Source organism: Hemitrygon akajei, chromosome 8, assembly GCF_048418815.1.
Source record: "Hemitrygon akajei chromosome 8, sHemAka1.3, whole genome shotgun sequence".
NCBI classification, from domain to species: domain Eukaryota; kingdom Metazoa; phylum Chordata; class Chondrichthyes; order Myliobatiformes; family Dasyatidae; genus Hemitrygon; species Hemitrygon akajei.
Window position 1 is genome coordinate 17,448,760 of NC_133131.1, and position 18,213 is coordinate 17,466,972.

Consider the following 18,213-nt stretch of genomic DNA (forward strand, 5'->3'; position numbering starts at 1 on the left):
AACCATCCATTTTATATTATTTCTATGTGAATCCCATTTTTAAAAAAATATCTCCACACATTAATTTGCCCTAGTTTCTACCATTCTCCTACACACAAATACAGGGGCTAATTAAGCTTCTTTGACCTTTGGGAGGAAACCAAAACACCCTAGGGAAAACCACGTAGCTACATAAGAAAAAAAACAGCTACTTAAAAAAAAATTGGATAGGTATATGGACAGGAAAGGAATGGAGGGTTATGGGCTGAGTGCAGGTCGGTGGGACTAGGTGAGAGTAAGCGTTCGGCACGGACTAGAAGGCCTGAGGTGGCCTGTTTCTGTGCTGTAATTGTTATATGGTTACATGGAATGCATATTAACTCCACATGGACAGCACCTGTGGTCAGAATTGAACTCTAGACTCTGTGAGGTGAGGTTGTGACTCTACCAGTTGTACCACTCTGCCACATCAAGCCAGTAGCATATTATTCTAATTGATTAATCACAGAGCTTTAAATTAAGGATTATCTGAACCAAGCCCAAGGTACTGTGCTTCTACCCTTTGCCAACATTGCTTTACTGGACATGAACACAATGGCAATTTGTTTAAACACAGTCAGACAATTTCCTCAGAGATTAACAAAAAAAACGATGATTACTCTTGGTCGGTAAGCCCTGTTCTGAAATAACCCACAATGTCAGTGACCATCAAATTGCCCAATGACATTCTAGAAAGTCAAATGATTACAATTGGCCAATTATGTGATGCATTGCCTGGTCGTGCTAAGACTATAACAGTACAGGTATGTAAATTACTGTAAGAACTGTAAAAGACAGAGTTTTCAAAGCTCATGCAAACTGCTTTATTGTAAACTGATAATTCATGTACTGTATTTACATTGTAAGCCCATAAATGTATACTTACTTTCCTATTATAAAATCAGTCTGTTAACCTATACTGTCAAAGTTTGCATATTCTTCATGTAGACAGGTGCCTAGTGGTGTGGCTATTTCTTCATCTGAACAAGGCAAAGTCCTGTCTTAACTCTCTGTTGACTCCATCATGGTTGGTCTTCATGCCGACTTCTGGAATAAATTCTACATCTTCTGGGCCATCTCATAATGTAAGCATTTGGTGCAGCTAGACACTTATAACTTTTCCTCTAATTCATACCATATATTCTTTTGTCTGGTCTCACTATATTTCACTGTTGTGTGCTGTACCAGTTTGTTAGTTCCAGTCTTTTAACTTGAAGTGCTTTTTTTTTGCCTTTTCCCAAAGACTTGTTTACTGTGAATAACAACCTTGCATTTGTATCAATATTAACGCTGGCCGGTGGTGTAGTGGCATCAGCATCGGAGATTGAGGCCAACGGTCTTAGGTTTGAATCCAGCTGGCTCCTTGTACGCTTTCCATCCGTGCTGGGTTGAGTGTCGAGCTAGCAACCCAGCCTCGTAAAAAACAGTCAAATGCAAACAGCAAAAAATGCCACCCAAAAGGAGAAACAACAATTTGTATCAAGTGTTCTATTTATTTATTGATTGATTGATTGATTGAGAAACAGCACAAAACAGGCCTTTTCTGGCTGTTTGAGTTACGTCATGCAGCAATCCCCGATTTAACCCAAGCCTAATCACAGGACAATTTACAATGACCAATTAACCAATCAACTGGTACGTCTTTGGACTGTAGGAGGAAACCGGAGCACCCAGAGAAAACCCACGTGGCCTTGGGGAGAACTTATAATGTCCTTACAGAAAATGACACAGGTATTGACCCTGGGTTGCTGGTACTGTAAAGGGCTGTGCTAACTACTAGACTTTCCTTCATTCCTTACTCAAGGCAAGGCTATGTCAAATTCAAGTACATTTTAACAGCTATGCTGCATTATTTCCTGGGTTGGAATGTAGCTCTGTATAATACTCATGTAGAAGGCTATGTACATGATGATGAAGATTCAAAGTCAAACTCAAACAACCTACCAAAACTTGTCTCTTCAAAACCTCCTTGTGACATCTACCCTTTAAGCTGCACCATTGGAACTTGGATGGAACTGGGAACCTGGTACCATCCCTCTTCAAGAAGCTTTCAGATACGATGTGAATGAAGGCCCACTGTCTAATACTTATTCAGATTTGTCATAATTTGCCAAGATTGATCTCAGCTCATCTTCTACATTGAAACTAGATTCTCCATCCATCAGAATGGGGAAAGAAAAGTGTCCTGGGTAACTTTGACAATGAACTGATTGTTCGTGCTGGACTAGGTGGTTTGAGTATCTCAGAAACTGCTGATCTCCTGGGATTTTCACACACAAGTCTCGAGAGTTTATAGGGAATGGTGCGAAAAACCAAAAACATCCAGTGAGAGGCAGTTCTGTGAGCAAAAGTGTTTTGTAATTGAGAGAAGTCAGAAGAAAATGGTTCAAGGTAACAGCAAGTTAACAGTAATTCAAATAACCGTACATTACAACAGTAATGCAGAGGAACATTTCTGAATGCTCAAGATGTTAAACCTTGAAGTGGATGAGCTACAGCAGCAGACGACCATAAACATGTGGTATCTAATAAAGTGGTCACTGAGTGTATACCTTCTATGTAATATGCTCATAAATCCACAATTGATCTTTATCCGAGTTGATCCGGACTTTAAATCATTTCCTGATGAGTGGATTTCTGTGCGGTACCATCTGAGTTACCTCAACAATTTGTGAAGCCATGATTGTTAAGCCATCATTCATAAATGGCAAGGCAATGATTGTATTTTGTTTCTCAGATCAAAATCCCCAACTTTGCCTTCAGTGAATGATGCTTCACAATTGATGTTTTATTCCCTTAATCACTCTTCGCCGAGTAATACCAGTTGTCCTATGTAGCTGGCTACCACCATTAGCAAACACTGTGCAAATCCATTTTACTTAGAGCCTTGAAATTATTTTTTCTCGTGGTCAAAGATGCCTGCACCTTTATGCCTGAAACCTTACTGGTGTTCCAGACACTCTACATGTCTAGCTTTACCCAGTTTGGTTCCAAATCATGCTTATACTTTGTCTTTTGTTGTTTGGAAACCATTCTTTCTATGACGAGATGGAACCAGCCATCCTGCTCGGGTGAGGCTGTTGCGGGTTTGGTGTTAATTGCTGTCAGTTGGTATTTTTTCTTTAGACTGCAATAAGTGGCCACTAAGGGTATGTCCGTGATCTTCTGCCACAGAAATCCATTCACTTCAAGGTTCGACATATTGTTAATTCAGAGATGCTCTTCTGCTATCACTGTTGTATTGTGTGGTTATTTGAGCTACTGTCGCCTTCCTGTCCGCTTGAACCAGTCTGGCCATTCTCCTCTGACCTCTCTCATTAAAAAGGCGTCCTCACCCACGTGTTTTTTTTTGCACCATTCTCTGTAAACTCTAGAGACTATTGTGTGGGAAAATCCCAGGAGATCAGCAGTCTCTCAGATACTCAAACCACCCTGTCTGGCACCAACAGTCATATCATGGTCAAAAGTCACTTGGATCACATTTCTTCCCCATTCTGACGTTTGGCTTGAACAACAGTTGAATCTCTTGACCATGTCTGCATGCTTTTATGCATGGAGTTGCAGTCACACGATTAGCTGATCAGATGTTTGCATTAAGGAAGAGATGTCTCTAATAAAGTGGCCACCGGGCATATGGTTCAATTGCATTCATGCCATGGAGACATGCCAATTAATTCTACGTGACGTGGTTTGTTTGGGGAATGGAGCCTTCACTGCTGTCCTGATGACTATAAACAAGTCAGGTTTGTGTCTGGTGCTGGTTGAAGTTCTTTCATTTTATTTGTTTCCACTGAGTTTGCAATTTGGCAAGATGCCATGTGCTTAACAACTACAACCAAAACCTTCTTAAATCTAGGCTGTACGCTGAACTATCCCACATAGGGCATGGTTTAAGAAATAACCGAAGTCACGCTGTGTTGACTAATTCTTTGAAACAAAATAGTTGCTGACTGGTTCATTCGTCCTTTTAATCCTCGTATGTCTCCCGACCATATCAAATAGTTGTCCAGTTTCTGCAGTGACTTGGTGAATGCAACATTTTTTGCTTTCTGTGGGAAGACCAGATTAGTAAGCATTCTATGAGTCTTAGAGCCAGTCCTTTAGTATAAGGCACTTCACATGTTCTCTTATAACTACAGGACTGTAGATCATAAGACATAGGAGCAGAATTAGGCCATTCAGCCCATTGAATCTGCTCCACAATTATATTATGGCCGATTTATTTTCCCTCTCAATGCCATTCTCCTGCCTTCTCCCCATAACCTCTGACACCCTTAACAACCAAGAACCTGTTAACCTCTGCTTTAAATATACCCAATGACTCAGTCTCCACAATTGTCTGCAGCAATGAATTCCACTGATTCATCACCCTCTCACTGAAATATTTCTTCCTCATCTCTGTTCTAAAAGGATGTCCTTCTATTGAGGCAGTGCCCAACAGCATTTTGTTACTCTGCATATTTCACAAGAGCCTTGACTATACACCATGAAATGATCCTAGTGCCTCTGGATCTGTGGAGAGCTGTTGGGGCCCTGGTGTTTCAGACCATTTGAAAGACAGCTTGTCAGACAGCAGAGTACTTCAGGAATGGGCTGGGTTTCTTGTATCAAAGTTGCTGTAGAGCAGGGGTTCCCAACCTGCGGTCTACAGACCCCTTTCTTAATGGTATTGGTCCAAGACATAAAAGAGGTTGGGAACCTCTGCTGTAGAGGGACGATCTGGAACTAGAGGGAGTTGGTAATCTGAAGACAAAGGTACAGGTATTAGGCAGGAAGCAACTGGGTTGAAACAATGAGCAGCAGAAACTGTAGAAATTAAGTTCTGGTTGAGAAAGGGATTACTTCTCAAAATGACTAAGATAAAGTTGTTCAGTTTTATTGTCATTGAACAGCTAAACACCACATCGTTCCTCAGAGGTTAAAGTACAAAACATAGAACATACGGTAGTCATAATCCAACATGTACAGTCACAAAAAATATCAGCATGTCCCTGAGAGGCATGGCCTGAAGAATGACTGGTTGACATAAAGTGCAAGGTGCACATTTATGTAAGACAGTACAATGTTACTGACACTATTATAATAAAACAGATAGTCATATAAGTGTGTGAAAGTGCAGGAATAAAAGATGAAAAGTGACCAGTGCAGGAAGAGAGCGTGTCTGTGAGTTGGGGAGGGAGAAAGGCAGCAGTGTGTTCAGACAGGGTGTACAGGTGTGGTGGGTGGTGGATGATCCACGAACTGAATGTGCACGGGTGGGAGAGACCCTGATGATAAAGCACTGTAAACTGACTTCTACCACGAGACTGAGGAATAAACCAATGGTCTTTTAATTATTGTGGTTTAGTGATTTTTTGACCGACACCTTCATCTCTTGGTAAAAGGATATTTATTTTCCACCATATTAACTGGTATCAATCACTTCATATCTTTAACCCACTTTTGTGAGTAATTTGAAACTTGTGGACCAAATAAAAAACAACAAAGAATCCCAGCACAGACGTTTTTCCTAATACCAATGTAATAGCTCTTAGTTCATTTCATGTTTATCTGGAATTTATGACATCATAGCCAGTCAAGTTGTTGATGTCCAATAGGATATCAACAGCCAATGTCAAGATTTACACAGTACATGAGATTATATGCGATAATATTGCCATTAATTTTCAGAAGATAATCTTCAGGCATGTTTATCAACACTCTATGCACAGCTTGAATTTGAACCTTTCCTGGGACAAATAACATTTTTGGTATTCAGAATATTCCAATAAAGAAAAATCTAGAATCCAAATGTCATGCTGAAACAAAATCAAATTCCTTTTGGACAACACGACACTGAATGCTGGAGGAGATGAGCAGGTCAGTCAGCATCTATGGAGGGAAATAAGCAGTCGACATTTTGGGTTGAGACGCTTTGGTCAAACGTTCACTGTTCACCTTCCTCCATAGTTGCTGCCTGGCCTGCTGAGTCCCTAAAGCCATTTCATGTTTGCTGCTCTCAATTTCCAGCACCTGCAGAATCTCTTGCATTTCTTCCTCTTGAACACTTGCTCCACTCCCCATTCACATACCTAATTCTTTGCTAAGCGTTTCTACATTATCTGCATTCAGTCACATTGTCTGAGGTTCTGCCATTTTTTTTAAAAAAACACAGCTCACATATCTGAGTGGCTTGGTGAACATGAAGTAGATGTAAATAATGTTTCTCCTTGTTCATTGTTGAAGATTAGGGTGCCACACACAAAAAAAAACTGACATGCTCCCATCAACCTTCACCATCTTTTTTATAGAAAGCATTCTGTCTGGATGCATACTGGCTTGGTAAGAAACTGTAGAGAGTTGTGGACACAGTTTGGCACGTCACAAGAACCAGCCTCCTTCTCAATGGATTCTGTCAATACTTTTTGGACCTACTCTCTTCTTCCCCCTCCCATCAGTAAGAAGGTACAAAAGCTTGAAAGCATGTACCACCAGGCTCAAGGACACTTCTATCCAACTATTAGACTCTTGAACAAACCACTTGTACATTAAGATTGACTTGGCCTCTCAATCTACCTCGTAATGATCTTCACTTTATTCTTTTTCCGCACTGCACTTCTCGGTAGCTTTTCGCTTTATTCTGCATTGCAACAGTTTTACATTATCCTACCTCAATGCACTGTGTAATGATTTGATCTGTATGCAGCATATGAAAGACATGTTTTTTACTGTATCTTGGTACATGTGACAATAATAAGCCAATACTAATACCAGTTTTGGTGCTGAACTGAGAGGCATCCTAGGGCATTTTTCATCAGTAGGTCTGAGATCACATTTCAGCAGGCCCAGGTAAGGAAACCTATTTAGTGTGATCAGCGAGACCTTGCTTGGCCAGCTTTGAGAAGGGTCTCCTTGTTATATCATTCATGTACAGACCGACTCCTAATCTCACCACAAGTTGCCCCCATGTGCCTGTCACCCTTGGCTTCTGGACAGTGTGTTTGCCAGTAATGCTTAGAAAGAGATCAACCTTCATTGAGGAGGATCCTGAGACTCTGCCCAGTGCAGAACCTTGGGCTTCACAGTAAACAGTGACTACTGCCAGAAGACTGTCAATTTGGAAAAAGATGAACTTTGGTGCTTGCTGAAATGGCTCGTCTTCCGTTGTGAGGAGCTAGAAATGGGTGCTGCAGGCTTCCACGTGCCAAGGTGCAGTACTGTATGCTGAGGGACTCTCAGAAATTTGGTGCAGCTGCACGAGGCCACAGTGTTGGGTTGTCCTGTCACAAGACCATAAGGGCTGGCCTCGTATAATAACCACTCCAACTTATCACAGACGGAATGCTTGGAACTGTGATACTGTTAACACTGTAATCAAATGCTTGAGTACAATCAATGATAAAAGATGAGTAACCTGAACTATTGCAAATTTTATGCACACAACATATTTCCAAATTAGATTATACTTCTACATGCATTTGATAAAGGTATCTGTTACATATTAATTTAGAAAATAGGACCCCGCCATTCAGCCCTTCAAGTCTAATCCATAGTTATGAGTGATTATCTGTCTCAGTACTAAATTTATTCTCTCTCCACATAGCCTTTGAAGCCATTTACATCTACATATGTATCTATTTTCCTTTAGATATTCAAGGACTTTGCTTCTACAGCCCACAGTGGTTGCAAATTCCACAGGTTCACTATCCTCTCTGTGAAGAATTTTTTGCTCTTCCCAGTTCCAAATCTCTTGTTCTGTAAATTTCACACAATGTATTTATTTGTAACTTATCGTATTTCTTTAGTCTTGCACTGTACTGCCGCCACAAACTTCACGAGTACGTCAGTGTTAATAGACCTGATTCTGAATTTGAGACTCATTTTTGTTCTACAGTAACACACACAAAATACTGGAGGTGGATGAGGGAGGGCAGATGAAGTGAAAAGCTGGGAGGTGATAGGTGGCAAAGGTAAAAGGCAGAAGAAGGAATCTGAGAGGAGAGAAGAGTGGACTGTGGGAGAAAGGGAAGGAGGAAGGGCACCAGTGAGGGGTGATAAGCAGGTGAGGAGCCAGAATTTCACACCCACCTTCCCCCTCACCTGGCTTAACCTATCACCTGCTAACTTACACCCCTTCCCCTCCACATCCCACCTCTTATTCTGGTTTCTTCTCCCTTCTTTTCCAATCCTGAATCAGGGTTTCAGTCTGTAATGATAACTGTTTATTCCTCTCTATTAAAGCTTCCTGACCTCCTGCATTTTGTGTGTGTTACTCTGGATTTAGAGCATCTACAGAATCACTTGTGTTTTTGTTCTAGTATCCATCCCACCCCCCTTCTTGTTGGTCAAAGAAAGCATTCTCCCTGCATCTAATCCATCTACCACTGACAGATTTTTGTAACCTTCTATTAGATCCCCTCTAGATCTTACAAATTCTAGTGAATATAATTGTAAAGCAACTGAAAAAAACAACCACTAAAGCATAGTTTAAAATTGTAAATTTTCTAATATAAATTTGAAAACACTTCCTATATGACCATATTAGGACAGAATCAATGATAATGAATTCTCAATTTTGCAGTGAAAATAGCTTCATTATTAAACTACAACAGCAATATCATTGACAGATCACCACAACCATTGGTACTACAGTATAAATCACATTGATATTATTTATTTATGGAGCTGCAGTCCAGAGTCGGCCCTTCTGACCTTACAAGCCACGCTGCCAGCAATCCCTCCCAATTTTTAATGCTAGCCTAATCATGGGACAATTTACAATGACCAATTAACCTATCAACCACTACATTATGGGGAGATCGTACAAACTCCTTACAGGTGGTGGTGGGAATTGGACCCGGGTTGCCTGGACTGTAAAGTGCCATGCTAACCCCTAAACTACCTTGCCGCCCAGTTATAGAGGAGGCCAGCCGTAGTTAGCTGGAAGGCCTGTTTGAGCCCAATGTCAAGAAGGAGCCTTTTATTTTTCATACTGCCCACGATATTTTTAATGACTGAGATTCTCACCTGTGGAAACACAGACAAGCGAATATGAAAAGGAACTTTGGAACGAAAAAATTTCAGTTAACATTTCAGGAGCGTTGTAAACACTGCAAAAGAGAGGAAAAAGAGACATGTTACACTGTTGAACATGTGCTTTAGAGAAAGTCAACTGTATCACAGATGCAGTCTGGAGCTCCAAAACTGGCTACAGACTCCTTTCACTGGACCAAGGATTTCGTTTGGAAAACATTTTCCTATTTTCTTATTATTTGTACTTAGAATGTATAATGGGTGGCAAGATGTTTGCTATGGAACTGGAATTGTTTGTTGTCCTCATCAGCAATCCATCATAGTCAAGGATTTACATGTAAGACAAAGCATACGGGAGTGACTGAATGTTACTGAACCAGTTGGGTTTGTGTGGTAATCTGAGCGTGTTCATGCTCGTATTTTCTAGTCATTCCACAATTTATTGAACCTGATTAGCCTTCAGGGATATTAGTATTGATAACATCTCAGATGCAAAACCATTGTACCAACTGCTGAGGAGCACATTTCCTTGGGGAAATTATGGGCAAGCGAAAGTGCTTGCAATTCTCAAATACGTATCAGGTTTCTGTGGCTATAAAATCAGCAGATCTAAGAATGAGAGTTATCTCTTGAGTGACAGAATTGAAAAATAAGAGAATTTACATTACGCACACAAAATGGGGAATGAACAGTCAAAGTTTTGGGCTGAAACCCTTTATCAAAATACATCCTGATGTATTTTGGCCTGAAACATTGATTGTTTATTCCCTTTCATAGATGCTGCCGGACATGCTGAGTTCCTCCAGTATTTTGTGCTTATTGCTTGAGACTTCCAATATTTCCAGAATCCCTTGTGTTTAGAATTTACCTTAAACTGGTTTAGGAAACTTGGTCAGATCATGCATGGAGCACTGTGAAGAAATCTGCCTTCCATTTTATAATAAAAGATATAGGGAGATTGGAAAGATACAGAAAAATAATGTCATAAGTTAAATTCTACCACTTGGAGAGATTGAACAGGCTGGAGTTTTTCCATAGAGGTGAAAAAGGGGCAAATAAAAAAAGAGAACACATGGGGAAGGTGTCTCCACTTAGAGACCATCAGTTTTACATAGATATTACACCTGTACCATGAACACTTTACAAAAAGTTACTAGATGTAACCTAGAGAACCATAATGTGAGAAAGAGCAGACAACATTTTTGGGACAGCAGATATTTCCATGGAGTATTTCTTTGTCCCATCTTAGTGTCCTTTGAGTTTGTGATACAAAAAGCAAAAGAACCTCTCGATCTATGTAACTTTGACCATGGAATGATTGTTGGTGACAGATGGGGTGGTTTGAGTATCGTGGAAATTACTGACTTCTGGGGATTTTCACACATAACAGTCTCTAGTTTGCAGAGAATGGTGCAAAAAACCCCACAAAAGAAGATCCAGTGAGTGGCAGTTCTGGGGCCAAAAATACCTTTTTAATGGCGGAGGTCTGAGGAGAATGGCTGGACTGGTTTAAGCTCACAGGAAGACAATAACTCAAATAAACACACATCACAATAGTGCTGTTGTTGTTGTTGTTGTTCCTGTTTGTACCTTTGTATCACATTGAGTGGAATTTTTTGCCGTTTCTATAGCATTTGTCTTTAAATGAGGCCAAGTTACTAGCTCAACACTGAACCTAGCACGATGGAAAGCTGGCAAGGTCCTGGCCAGATTCGTACCCGGGACCTTTCGCCTCCAAGTCTGGGGCTGATGCCACAACACCACTGGCTGGCACAATAGCAGAGTGCAGAAGAGCATCTTTGAATGCATAACAAGTCAAATCTTGAAATGAAAAATGCTACAGCAAATCCAGTGTATATTTTCATTGTTATGTATTCTGCAACTCCCAGCTTTACTAAAACTGATGCTTCTGGTCTTTCCAGCTGTAATTACTAGGTATGTTGCTCCCATAGTAACATGCCTTCTCAACTCTTCACATGTTCATTTAAACAATGGACTTGCAATTATGCCATGCCTTTTGTACCTCAGGATAATTCAGTGTTTCACTGCTAATAACATAGTTGCTGTAGCAATACACACTAGCTAGTATGCACATCCTATGTAACAACTAAAAGCTAAATAGCAAGACAACCAAGGAAGAATTCCTCTACTCTTCTTTGAAGCAGCATGGATAATTTTACTTCCCTCAACAGAAAACTGACTCCACAGCGTATAAACTTACCTTCAATAACTCTACAACTCATGTTCTCAGTATGATTTATTTATTTTTTTAAATTATTTTGCATAATTTGTCTTGTTTTACACATTGGATGTTGGTCAGCTTTTATGTCTAGTGTTTCATAATTCTTAGTATTACTTTATTTTCTTGTAAATGTCTGAAAGAAAATGAATCTCAAGGTAGTACATTGTGATATATATGTTCTTTGATAAACTGAAGTTTGAAAAATAGTTTTGGAACTTTGATGGCCGTTCCCACTTTCTTTTTGCCACATTTATGACATATGTTACGTGTCAAGTAACGCATAACACGCAACAAGTGAAAGTTCAGGCATCTATCCTCAGCATTCATGGTGTTACTGTCACCACTGTCAACATCACAGAGACCATTACTGATCAGTTACAACACTCAAAATGCTAAAAGATTCCAGGGCAAAGCAGTCCCCTTGACAGAGCTATCACCTTAAACTTCTTCCATCATTAGCACATAGTGGCTGTAATCTGTACCATCTGCCAAATACACCATAATTACTCACCACGTCTGATCCAGCAGCAACACCAAAACCTTTTGCCTCCATCCTCAGAAAGCAAGTGCATGGGAATCCTACCAATCTAAGCTTCTCCTTAAGTCACACACCACCCTATCATGGAAATAGATTGGTGCTCGTTCTTTGATGCAAAGTCCCCACCCACCCTCCCTAACAGTGTTGTGGTGATACCCTCACCTGAAGAACTGCAGTGGTTCAAGCCATCATGTTCTCAAGTGCAGGTGAGAATGATATTCATGTTTGTACTGTCAGTAAGATCCCCATTGCATTAAAAGTGTTTAGCAAATCATTCAAAATTTCACCCCAAGGAGCAATGATTACCTGGTAATAAGGGAAGTAAAAGATAGACAGATGTTTGTTTATGTAGCATCTTTCTGGACATCCTAAAATATTTGCAGCTACACCTGAAGAAGGGTCTCAGCTGAAATCATCGACTGTTTACTCTTTTCCATGGATGTTGCCTGGTCTGCTGCATGCCTCCAGCATTTTGTGTATGTTCCTTTGGATTTCCAGCATCTGCAGATCTTCTTGTGCTTGTGATCCTAAAATATTTTTACTGACTATTAGCTTTCACTGACGTAAGGTAGAAAAAGTAGTAAGCTCCCATGAACCTTGTGATAATGACCAGATAACCTACTTCAATTATGTTCAATAGGGATAAGCATTGGCAAGAACATGTTCAAAATAGTTCTACATAATCTTCTATGTCCACCCATGAGAACAGGTGGACTTTGGTTTTATGTCCATTTGAAATGTGGCACCATTGACAGTGCAGCACTCCTTCAGAACTGTGCTGAAGTGCTTGGATTATTGCACTCAGGTTCCCAGAGTGGGCTTTGTAATCTGAAAATACACTAATGTTCTTGGTATTCCGAGTGGGGCTTGATATATAATTTACTAACTCAGAACTTCCAGCAATTTTATTCGAACCAAACTTTAAAATAAAAATGCAAATGCTGAAAATCTGAAATAAAAACAAAAACATTGGAAACATTCAGCAGGCCAGGCAGCATCTGCAGAAGGAGAAACAGGGCTAATCTTTCAGTTGAAAGAACTGTGTGTTCACTGTTCATTCAGAATGATATGTACTCAGTAGCCCATCCATTTCAAGGTTCAACTTGTTATGCACTCGGAGATGCTCGTCTGCACACTACTGTTGTAATGAGTGGTTATTTGAGTTACTGTCGCCTTCCTGTCAGTATGAACCTTTATGTCAGTTCTCTTCTGATCGCTCTCATTAACAAGGCTTTTTCACCCACAGAACTGCTGCTCACTGGATGTTTTTTGTTTTTCACATCATTTCCTGTAAACTCTACAGATTGTTGTGTGTGAAAATCCCAGGGATCAGCAGTTTCTGAGATACTCAAACCAACCTGTTTGGGAACAACAATCATTCCACTGTCAAAGTCACTGAGATCAGGTTTCAACCCCATTCTGATGCTTGGTCTGAACAACAAATGAACCTCTTGACCACGTCTGCATGCTTTCACACACTGAATTCCTGCCATACGTTTGGCTGATTAAATATTTGCATTAATGAGCAGGTGTACAGGTGTACCTAATAAATTGGCCACTGAATGTACAAGGTGCTCAGTTAAAAAACCTGTTCTTCTGTGCAAAAGTGGTAGATAAAAAGATGACAGATTCAGATCCTTTTTCCTAAGAGGTGTGGAAGTTTAAGCACAAAAGTTTACATTGGCCTGAATATGTGGGACTTCTCTAGGTAAGTAGTGAAGCACACAGATCCTGAACTTAACATTAGTTGGAGGCTAATTTCAATCCACTCCACTGCTGTGTCATCCAGTTGTGGAAACTGATCTTGCTGAGATTCCCCTGCATTTTCACAAGGGAATCAGCCTTCCTCTCTGGCACCTGGTCTAACCTGCCACCAAGGGATTAGACAATCCCAGTGATTTCACTGGCAATTGTTGGTTTGTGAGAAAGAAATGCAAGGAGGGGTAATTGCCGATGTTTTCACAGTTAGCTTTATCTCTAGGTTGAATGTTTCAATTTTTAACATGGTTTAATAAGTCTTTTATTTAAATAACTTGAACATTCTTAAATGCTTCAATACATCATTTTGATTTTAATAAATATTAATTCTGGGGACCTACATTACTGTATATGGAACAACATGCATAAAATGCTGGAGAAACTCGAGTGAGCATCCATGGATAAGAATAAACAGTCGACGATTTTGGCCGAGACCCTTTATCAGAATTCCATAGATGCTGCCTGACCTGCTGAGTTCCTCCAGTATCTTGTACATGTTGCTCTGGATTTCAGCATCTGCAGAGTCTCTTTTGTTACTGTGTACACAATGGAATCAATGTTCCTGGTACAACACAGAAACTAAATGTTAGCATATAATAGTTCTTTTTTAAAAAAATTATTCACTTTCATTGGATGGCCAGTCTTTATTATCCATCCTGAACTCACTGAGAACCATTATAGTCCTTCTGGTGAAGGTGCTCTAACAGTACCGTTGTCACAGAGCCTCTAGTTATTCTAGTAGGCATTGTGCATTTGTGAGGGTATCGTCAGGGTAGCCTGGCTGAGTAATAGCAGTGAATTTTGAATATGGTAGACACAGTGAACATCTTATTGCTAAGAGCCCCTCGAAAACACTGTCAATGACAGTTTCCATCACTTTGTGTATTGGGAGTAGACTACCACTCCCATCAAGGAAGAAACTACAGGACTAGACTCAAAAACAGTCATTACCCCCAAGTCATCAGGTTGATCAAAACTTCCACCCATTGACCCACCCCATCACTATATACTCTATGAACTTTACATACATACTGTCTATGTATAAGCTAATCTTATGTATATATGACCATAGTTAAACAGTTACTTGTACATTATGTTTAATAGGATTGCTTTTATATTTATTGTGTTCTTTTATGCTGTATCGGATCAACAGTATCAATTATTTCATTCTTCTTTAGACTTGTGTACTGAAGAATGACAATAAACTACCTTGAATCTTGAATGTCATATGGAGTGAATTGAATTGGCTGGAGAATGGCTGTTCTGATGGTGGGGTTCACCAGATGGATCTGATGTTTCTAGCTGGACATGGTTTAAGGCACTCATGTGCTGAGCCCTACCAACACTGAGGATGGAGACATGTTTAGCCTCACCCTCTGATTGGCTATTTATTTCAGATAAAATATGGTAAGACAGAAGAGCTTTGATATAATCCAGTGATTGTAAGATCGATTAGCACCATTGTATGCCATTTAGCATGCATACTATCCAGGGTAGCAACTCACCATTTTAGATTTGCCTGTCTATGTCATAAAATGTGATCTCCTAAATAGATGGCAATGATAAAAAGGTTACAGATTGTGGATCTTTTGCAGAACATTACAGATGCAGAGCTTTAGGCTGAAGCATGGGAATTGGAATTGGTTTATTATGGTCACATGTAGCAAGATACAGTGAAAACCTTTTCTTGCATATGGTTCATACAGATCAATTCATCCCACAGTGCATAGAAGCAGAACATGGTAAAACAATAACAATGCAGAATCAAGTGCAACAGCTACAGAGCAAGTCCAGTGCAGGTAAGCAGTAAGGTGCAAGATTATAATGAGTTGGACCATGAGATCAAGAGTTCATCTTATTGTACTAGGGAACCAATTAATAGTCTTACAGCAGTGGGGCAGAAGCTGCCCTTGAGCCTGGTGGCATGTGCTTTTGCATCTTCTTTCCAATGAAAGCGGGAAGATAATTCTGGGATGGAGGGCATAGCCTACACCACGGGGTAGGGGCACATCCCACACAGCAGAGCAGTGGCCATGGCCTACACTGCATTGAACCTAGTTTAAAAAAGCAGCATTTTGGTGTCACCAAGGTAACTCCAATGAACGCACCTTTCAGCCAATCATTACTCAACTGTAAGGCAATGTTTGCCATTTCAAACCTGGCAGTGGAGTGGTGTTAATGAAAGTGTCAGGAGAATTTTTTTCCTGTTTTATTTTCAAACTGTTAAAAAAAGACATAAATTAATTTCTAAACCTGGTTAAACTGTCGAGGGTGGTTTGGATTGTGGAGAGCAGAGTTGTATCACAAGACATCCTCCACAACAGCGTGCAGTTGACAATAAGAGATCACCCATGCAAAAGCCCCGAGTCGAAAACCAAGTTGTGTTGAGGACCGGGGAGGGGGGAGGAGGAGGAGGGGTGGTCGGAAACAAGTCCCAGTCCGTGCAGGGGAATAGTGTGAGCAGCCTTGTGCCTGTAAACAGACGGACAACCCCGCGAGTGGCTAAGACCATTTTTAGAAACTTACCATAACAAAGCCCACGGTCCCGTGATCGCCGAGTGAACAAGGGAGACGTTGAGATTGGTCCACCTCCAGGACCTGGTCTTGTTCTCCTTGACTTGTTGCGGCGGGAGGGAGAAGGTCCGCGCCCGCAGGAAGACTCGCAGTGTCTTGAAAGTCAGGGCGAAGAAGAGGATTGACAGCACGGGGTGAGTCTGGGCGATCATGGTCGGGCTGCTCTGTGGGGAAGAGAGACGGGCAGGCTTGGTGTTGAATTCGCTGAGAGCGGCGGCGCTGGAAACGCCTCTCTCCATGTAGCAAGGCTGAGCGCACTCTCCCGGCTCCCCTGTTGCTCGGGTTGTGGGGGAAGAGGGAGGGAGAGAGGACCAACCCACCAATGGCATTCGCTGCTGCGAGTTGCATTCGCTTTCAATTAGCCGGGGCTAAAGCGGAGAGTACGGCGTCGCGGATCCAGCCACCGGAGCCAAGATAGGCGGGGGATCTCCGTTGGAAGTAAACTTCTCACCGATAGGGTCGCTGCATAGTGGTCCTTTTATCTTGCTCCAGCCTGGTGCTTTAAATCCCGCTCCATAAATGCCACAGAGTTGGCACGTCTCTCTAGTTTGAGGGTTCAGTGCCGACGCGGACCCCCCCCCCACCCCACCCCACACACACACACACACAAACACACACACACACAAAAGGACGGAGATAAAGTTTGGAGACACCAAGAGATCTGGATCTGCAGCACCAAATGCCAGAGGAACTCAAGCGTGTTGAGCAGCATCTGTGGGTGGTGGGAGGAAGAACTGTTAACTTTTCAGGTCAGAAAGTCCTGATGCATGGTTTTGATCCGAAATATCGAGCGTTCCCTCCTCCCCCCACCATCGACCAGCAGAGTTCCAACAGCAGGCTGTTGCCCCAGAGAGATCGTTCTTCGAAACTCGTCTGTATTTGCATTGACAATGGAGGAGACTCAAGGATACGGACAGTTGACTTTCTAACGCGCGCAGCTTGAGGACAAAGCATTGAAAGGAAATGGCTTCTGAAAATCAGAGCTTGAAGTGGATTGCTGGAACTTCAGCGGGTTGGGCGGTATCTGTGCAAAAAGGAATGACCCCGTGGAAACTTCATGTTTGGGGGCTCGGTGATAGACGGCTGCCAGGGTTATTTAAGGCTCTGCAGCCGGGCTATTCTAAAACTCTGCTTCCAGCTTGTAAATCACAGGAACCTAAAGCGGGAATTCTTTCCTTGAACTACTTCTCAATGGTCCTTAAAATACGGCTATTAAGCCGGGAATGCATTGCATTGAGAGTTTCCTTGGAAGTGCTGTGTCTTGGGAATGTCCTGTGGGGGTCAGATACTGGGATACTTATTCCGAGTGTTATGCGCCCTGAGATTGAACTGCTGGAGGAACTCAACAGGCCAGGAAGCATCTATGGAAAAGAGTAAACAGTCGACGTTTTGGGCTGAGATTCTTCATCATGTCGGGTCTTGGCCTAAACGTCCGACTGTTCACTCTTTTATATAGATGCTGCCTGGGCCTGCTGAGTGTCTCCAGCGTTTTGTGTGTGTTGCTTGGATTTCCAGCATCTGCAGATTTCCTCCTGTTTGCCCATTGAAGATCTCTTCTGTGTACTGGGGAACTGGTGCTTTATGGTACATACATTTCAAAAACAAATTTTAATCTTGGGTGTGCCCAAGCTCAGTACATACAATGCCTTCTCTGTAACCTGAATAGTCACCTTGTCTGTTGCCACTACCCACAACTCAATTATCCCCTTTTATCTTCCTTGCCAGGGCAGGTGAGTTCCAAACCTCAAAGATCAGGAGAGCTGCAGTTTTGATCCCTGGTTAAGAGAACACAAGGTACCTGGACAGATTTGCTATAATTATCCAATATATTAGGCAATATGTTTACAGTGACACCCCTCCCCTTTGATTTTGAGATACACACATTTGGACTTTGGATAAACCTAGAATCCTCTTTGTACTCCCAGCGATCCAGGCCATGCTCTCTTCTCACTGCTGCCATCAGGAAGGAAGTACAAGAGGCTTAGGTCTCAGACCAGCAGGTTCAGCAGCAGTTATTACCTGTCAACCCTCAGGCTCCTGAACCAGTGTGGATAACTTCAGACCTCAACTC

General features: G+C 41.5%; 1 protein-coding gene and 1 long non-coding RNA gene across 3 annotated transcripts in view; one reads left to right on the forward strand and one right to left on the reverse strand.

Moving 5' to 3' along the window:
* The window catches only part of tlcd1 (TLC domain containing 1), a 54,476-nt gene extending 37,984 nt beyond the window's left edge, over positions 1–16,492 (reverse strand). Inside the window, exons 1-2 of the mRNA XM_073053371.1 lie at positions 16,095–16,492; positions 9,025–9,107 (exon numbers count right to left, since the gene is read on the reverse strand). Coding sequence (XP_072909472.1) covers positions 9,025–9,107; positions 16,095–16,471 — 460 coding nt within the window. The 5' untranslated portion in view covers positions 16,472–16,492. The remainder of the gene's footprint in view (positions 1–9,024; positions 9,108–16,094) is intronic.
* LOC140731689 (uncharacterized) overlaps positions 16,141–18,213 on the forward strand; it is an 89,164-nt gene continuing 87,091 nt past the window's right edge. For both annotated transcript variants that reach the window (XR_012099896.1, XR_012099897.1), the window contains exon 1: positions 16,141–16,276. This is a non-coding gene — a long non-coding RNA (uncharacterized lncRNA). The remainder of the gene's footprint in view (positions 16,277–18,213) is intronic.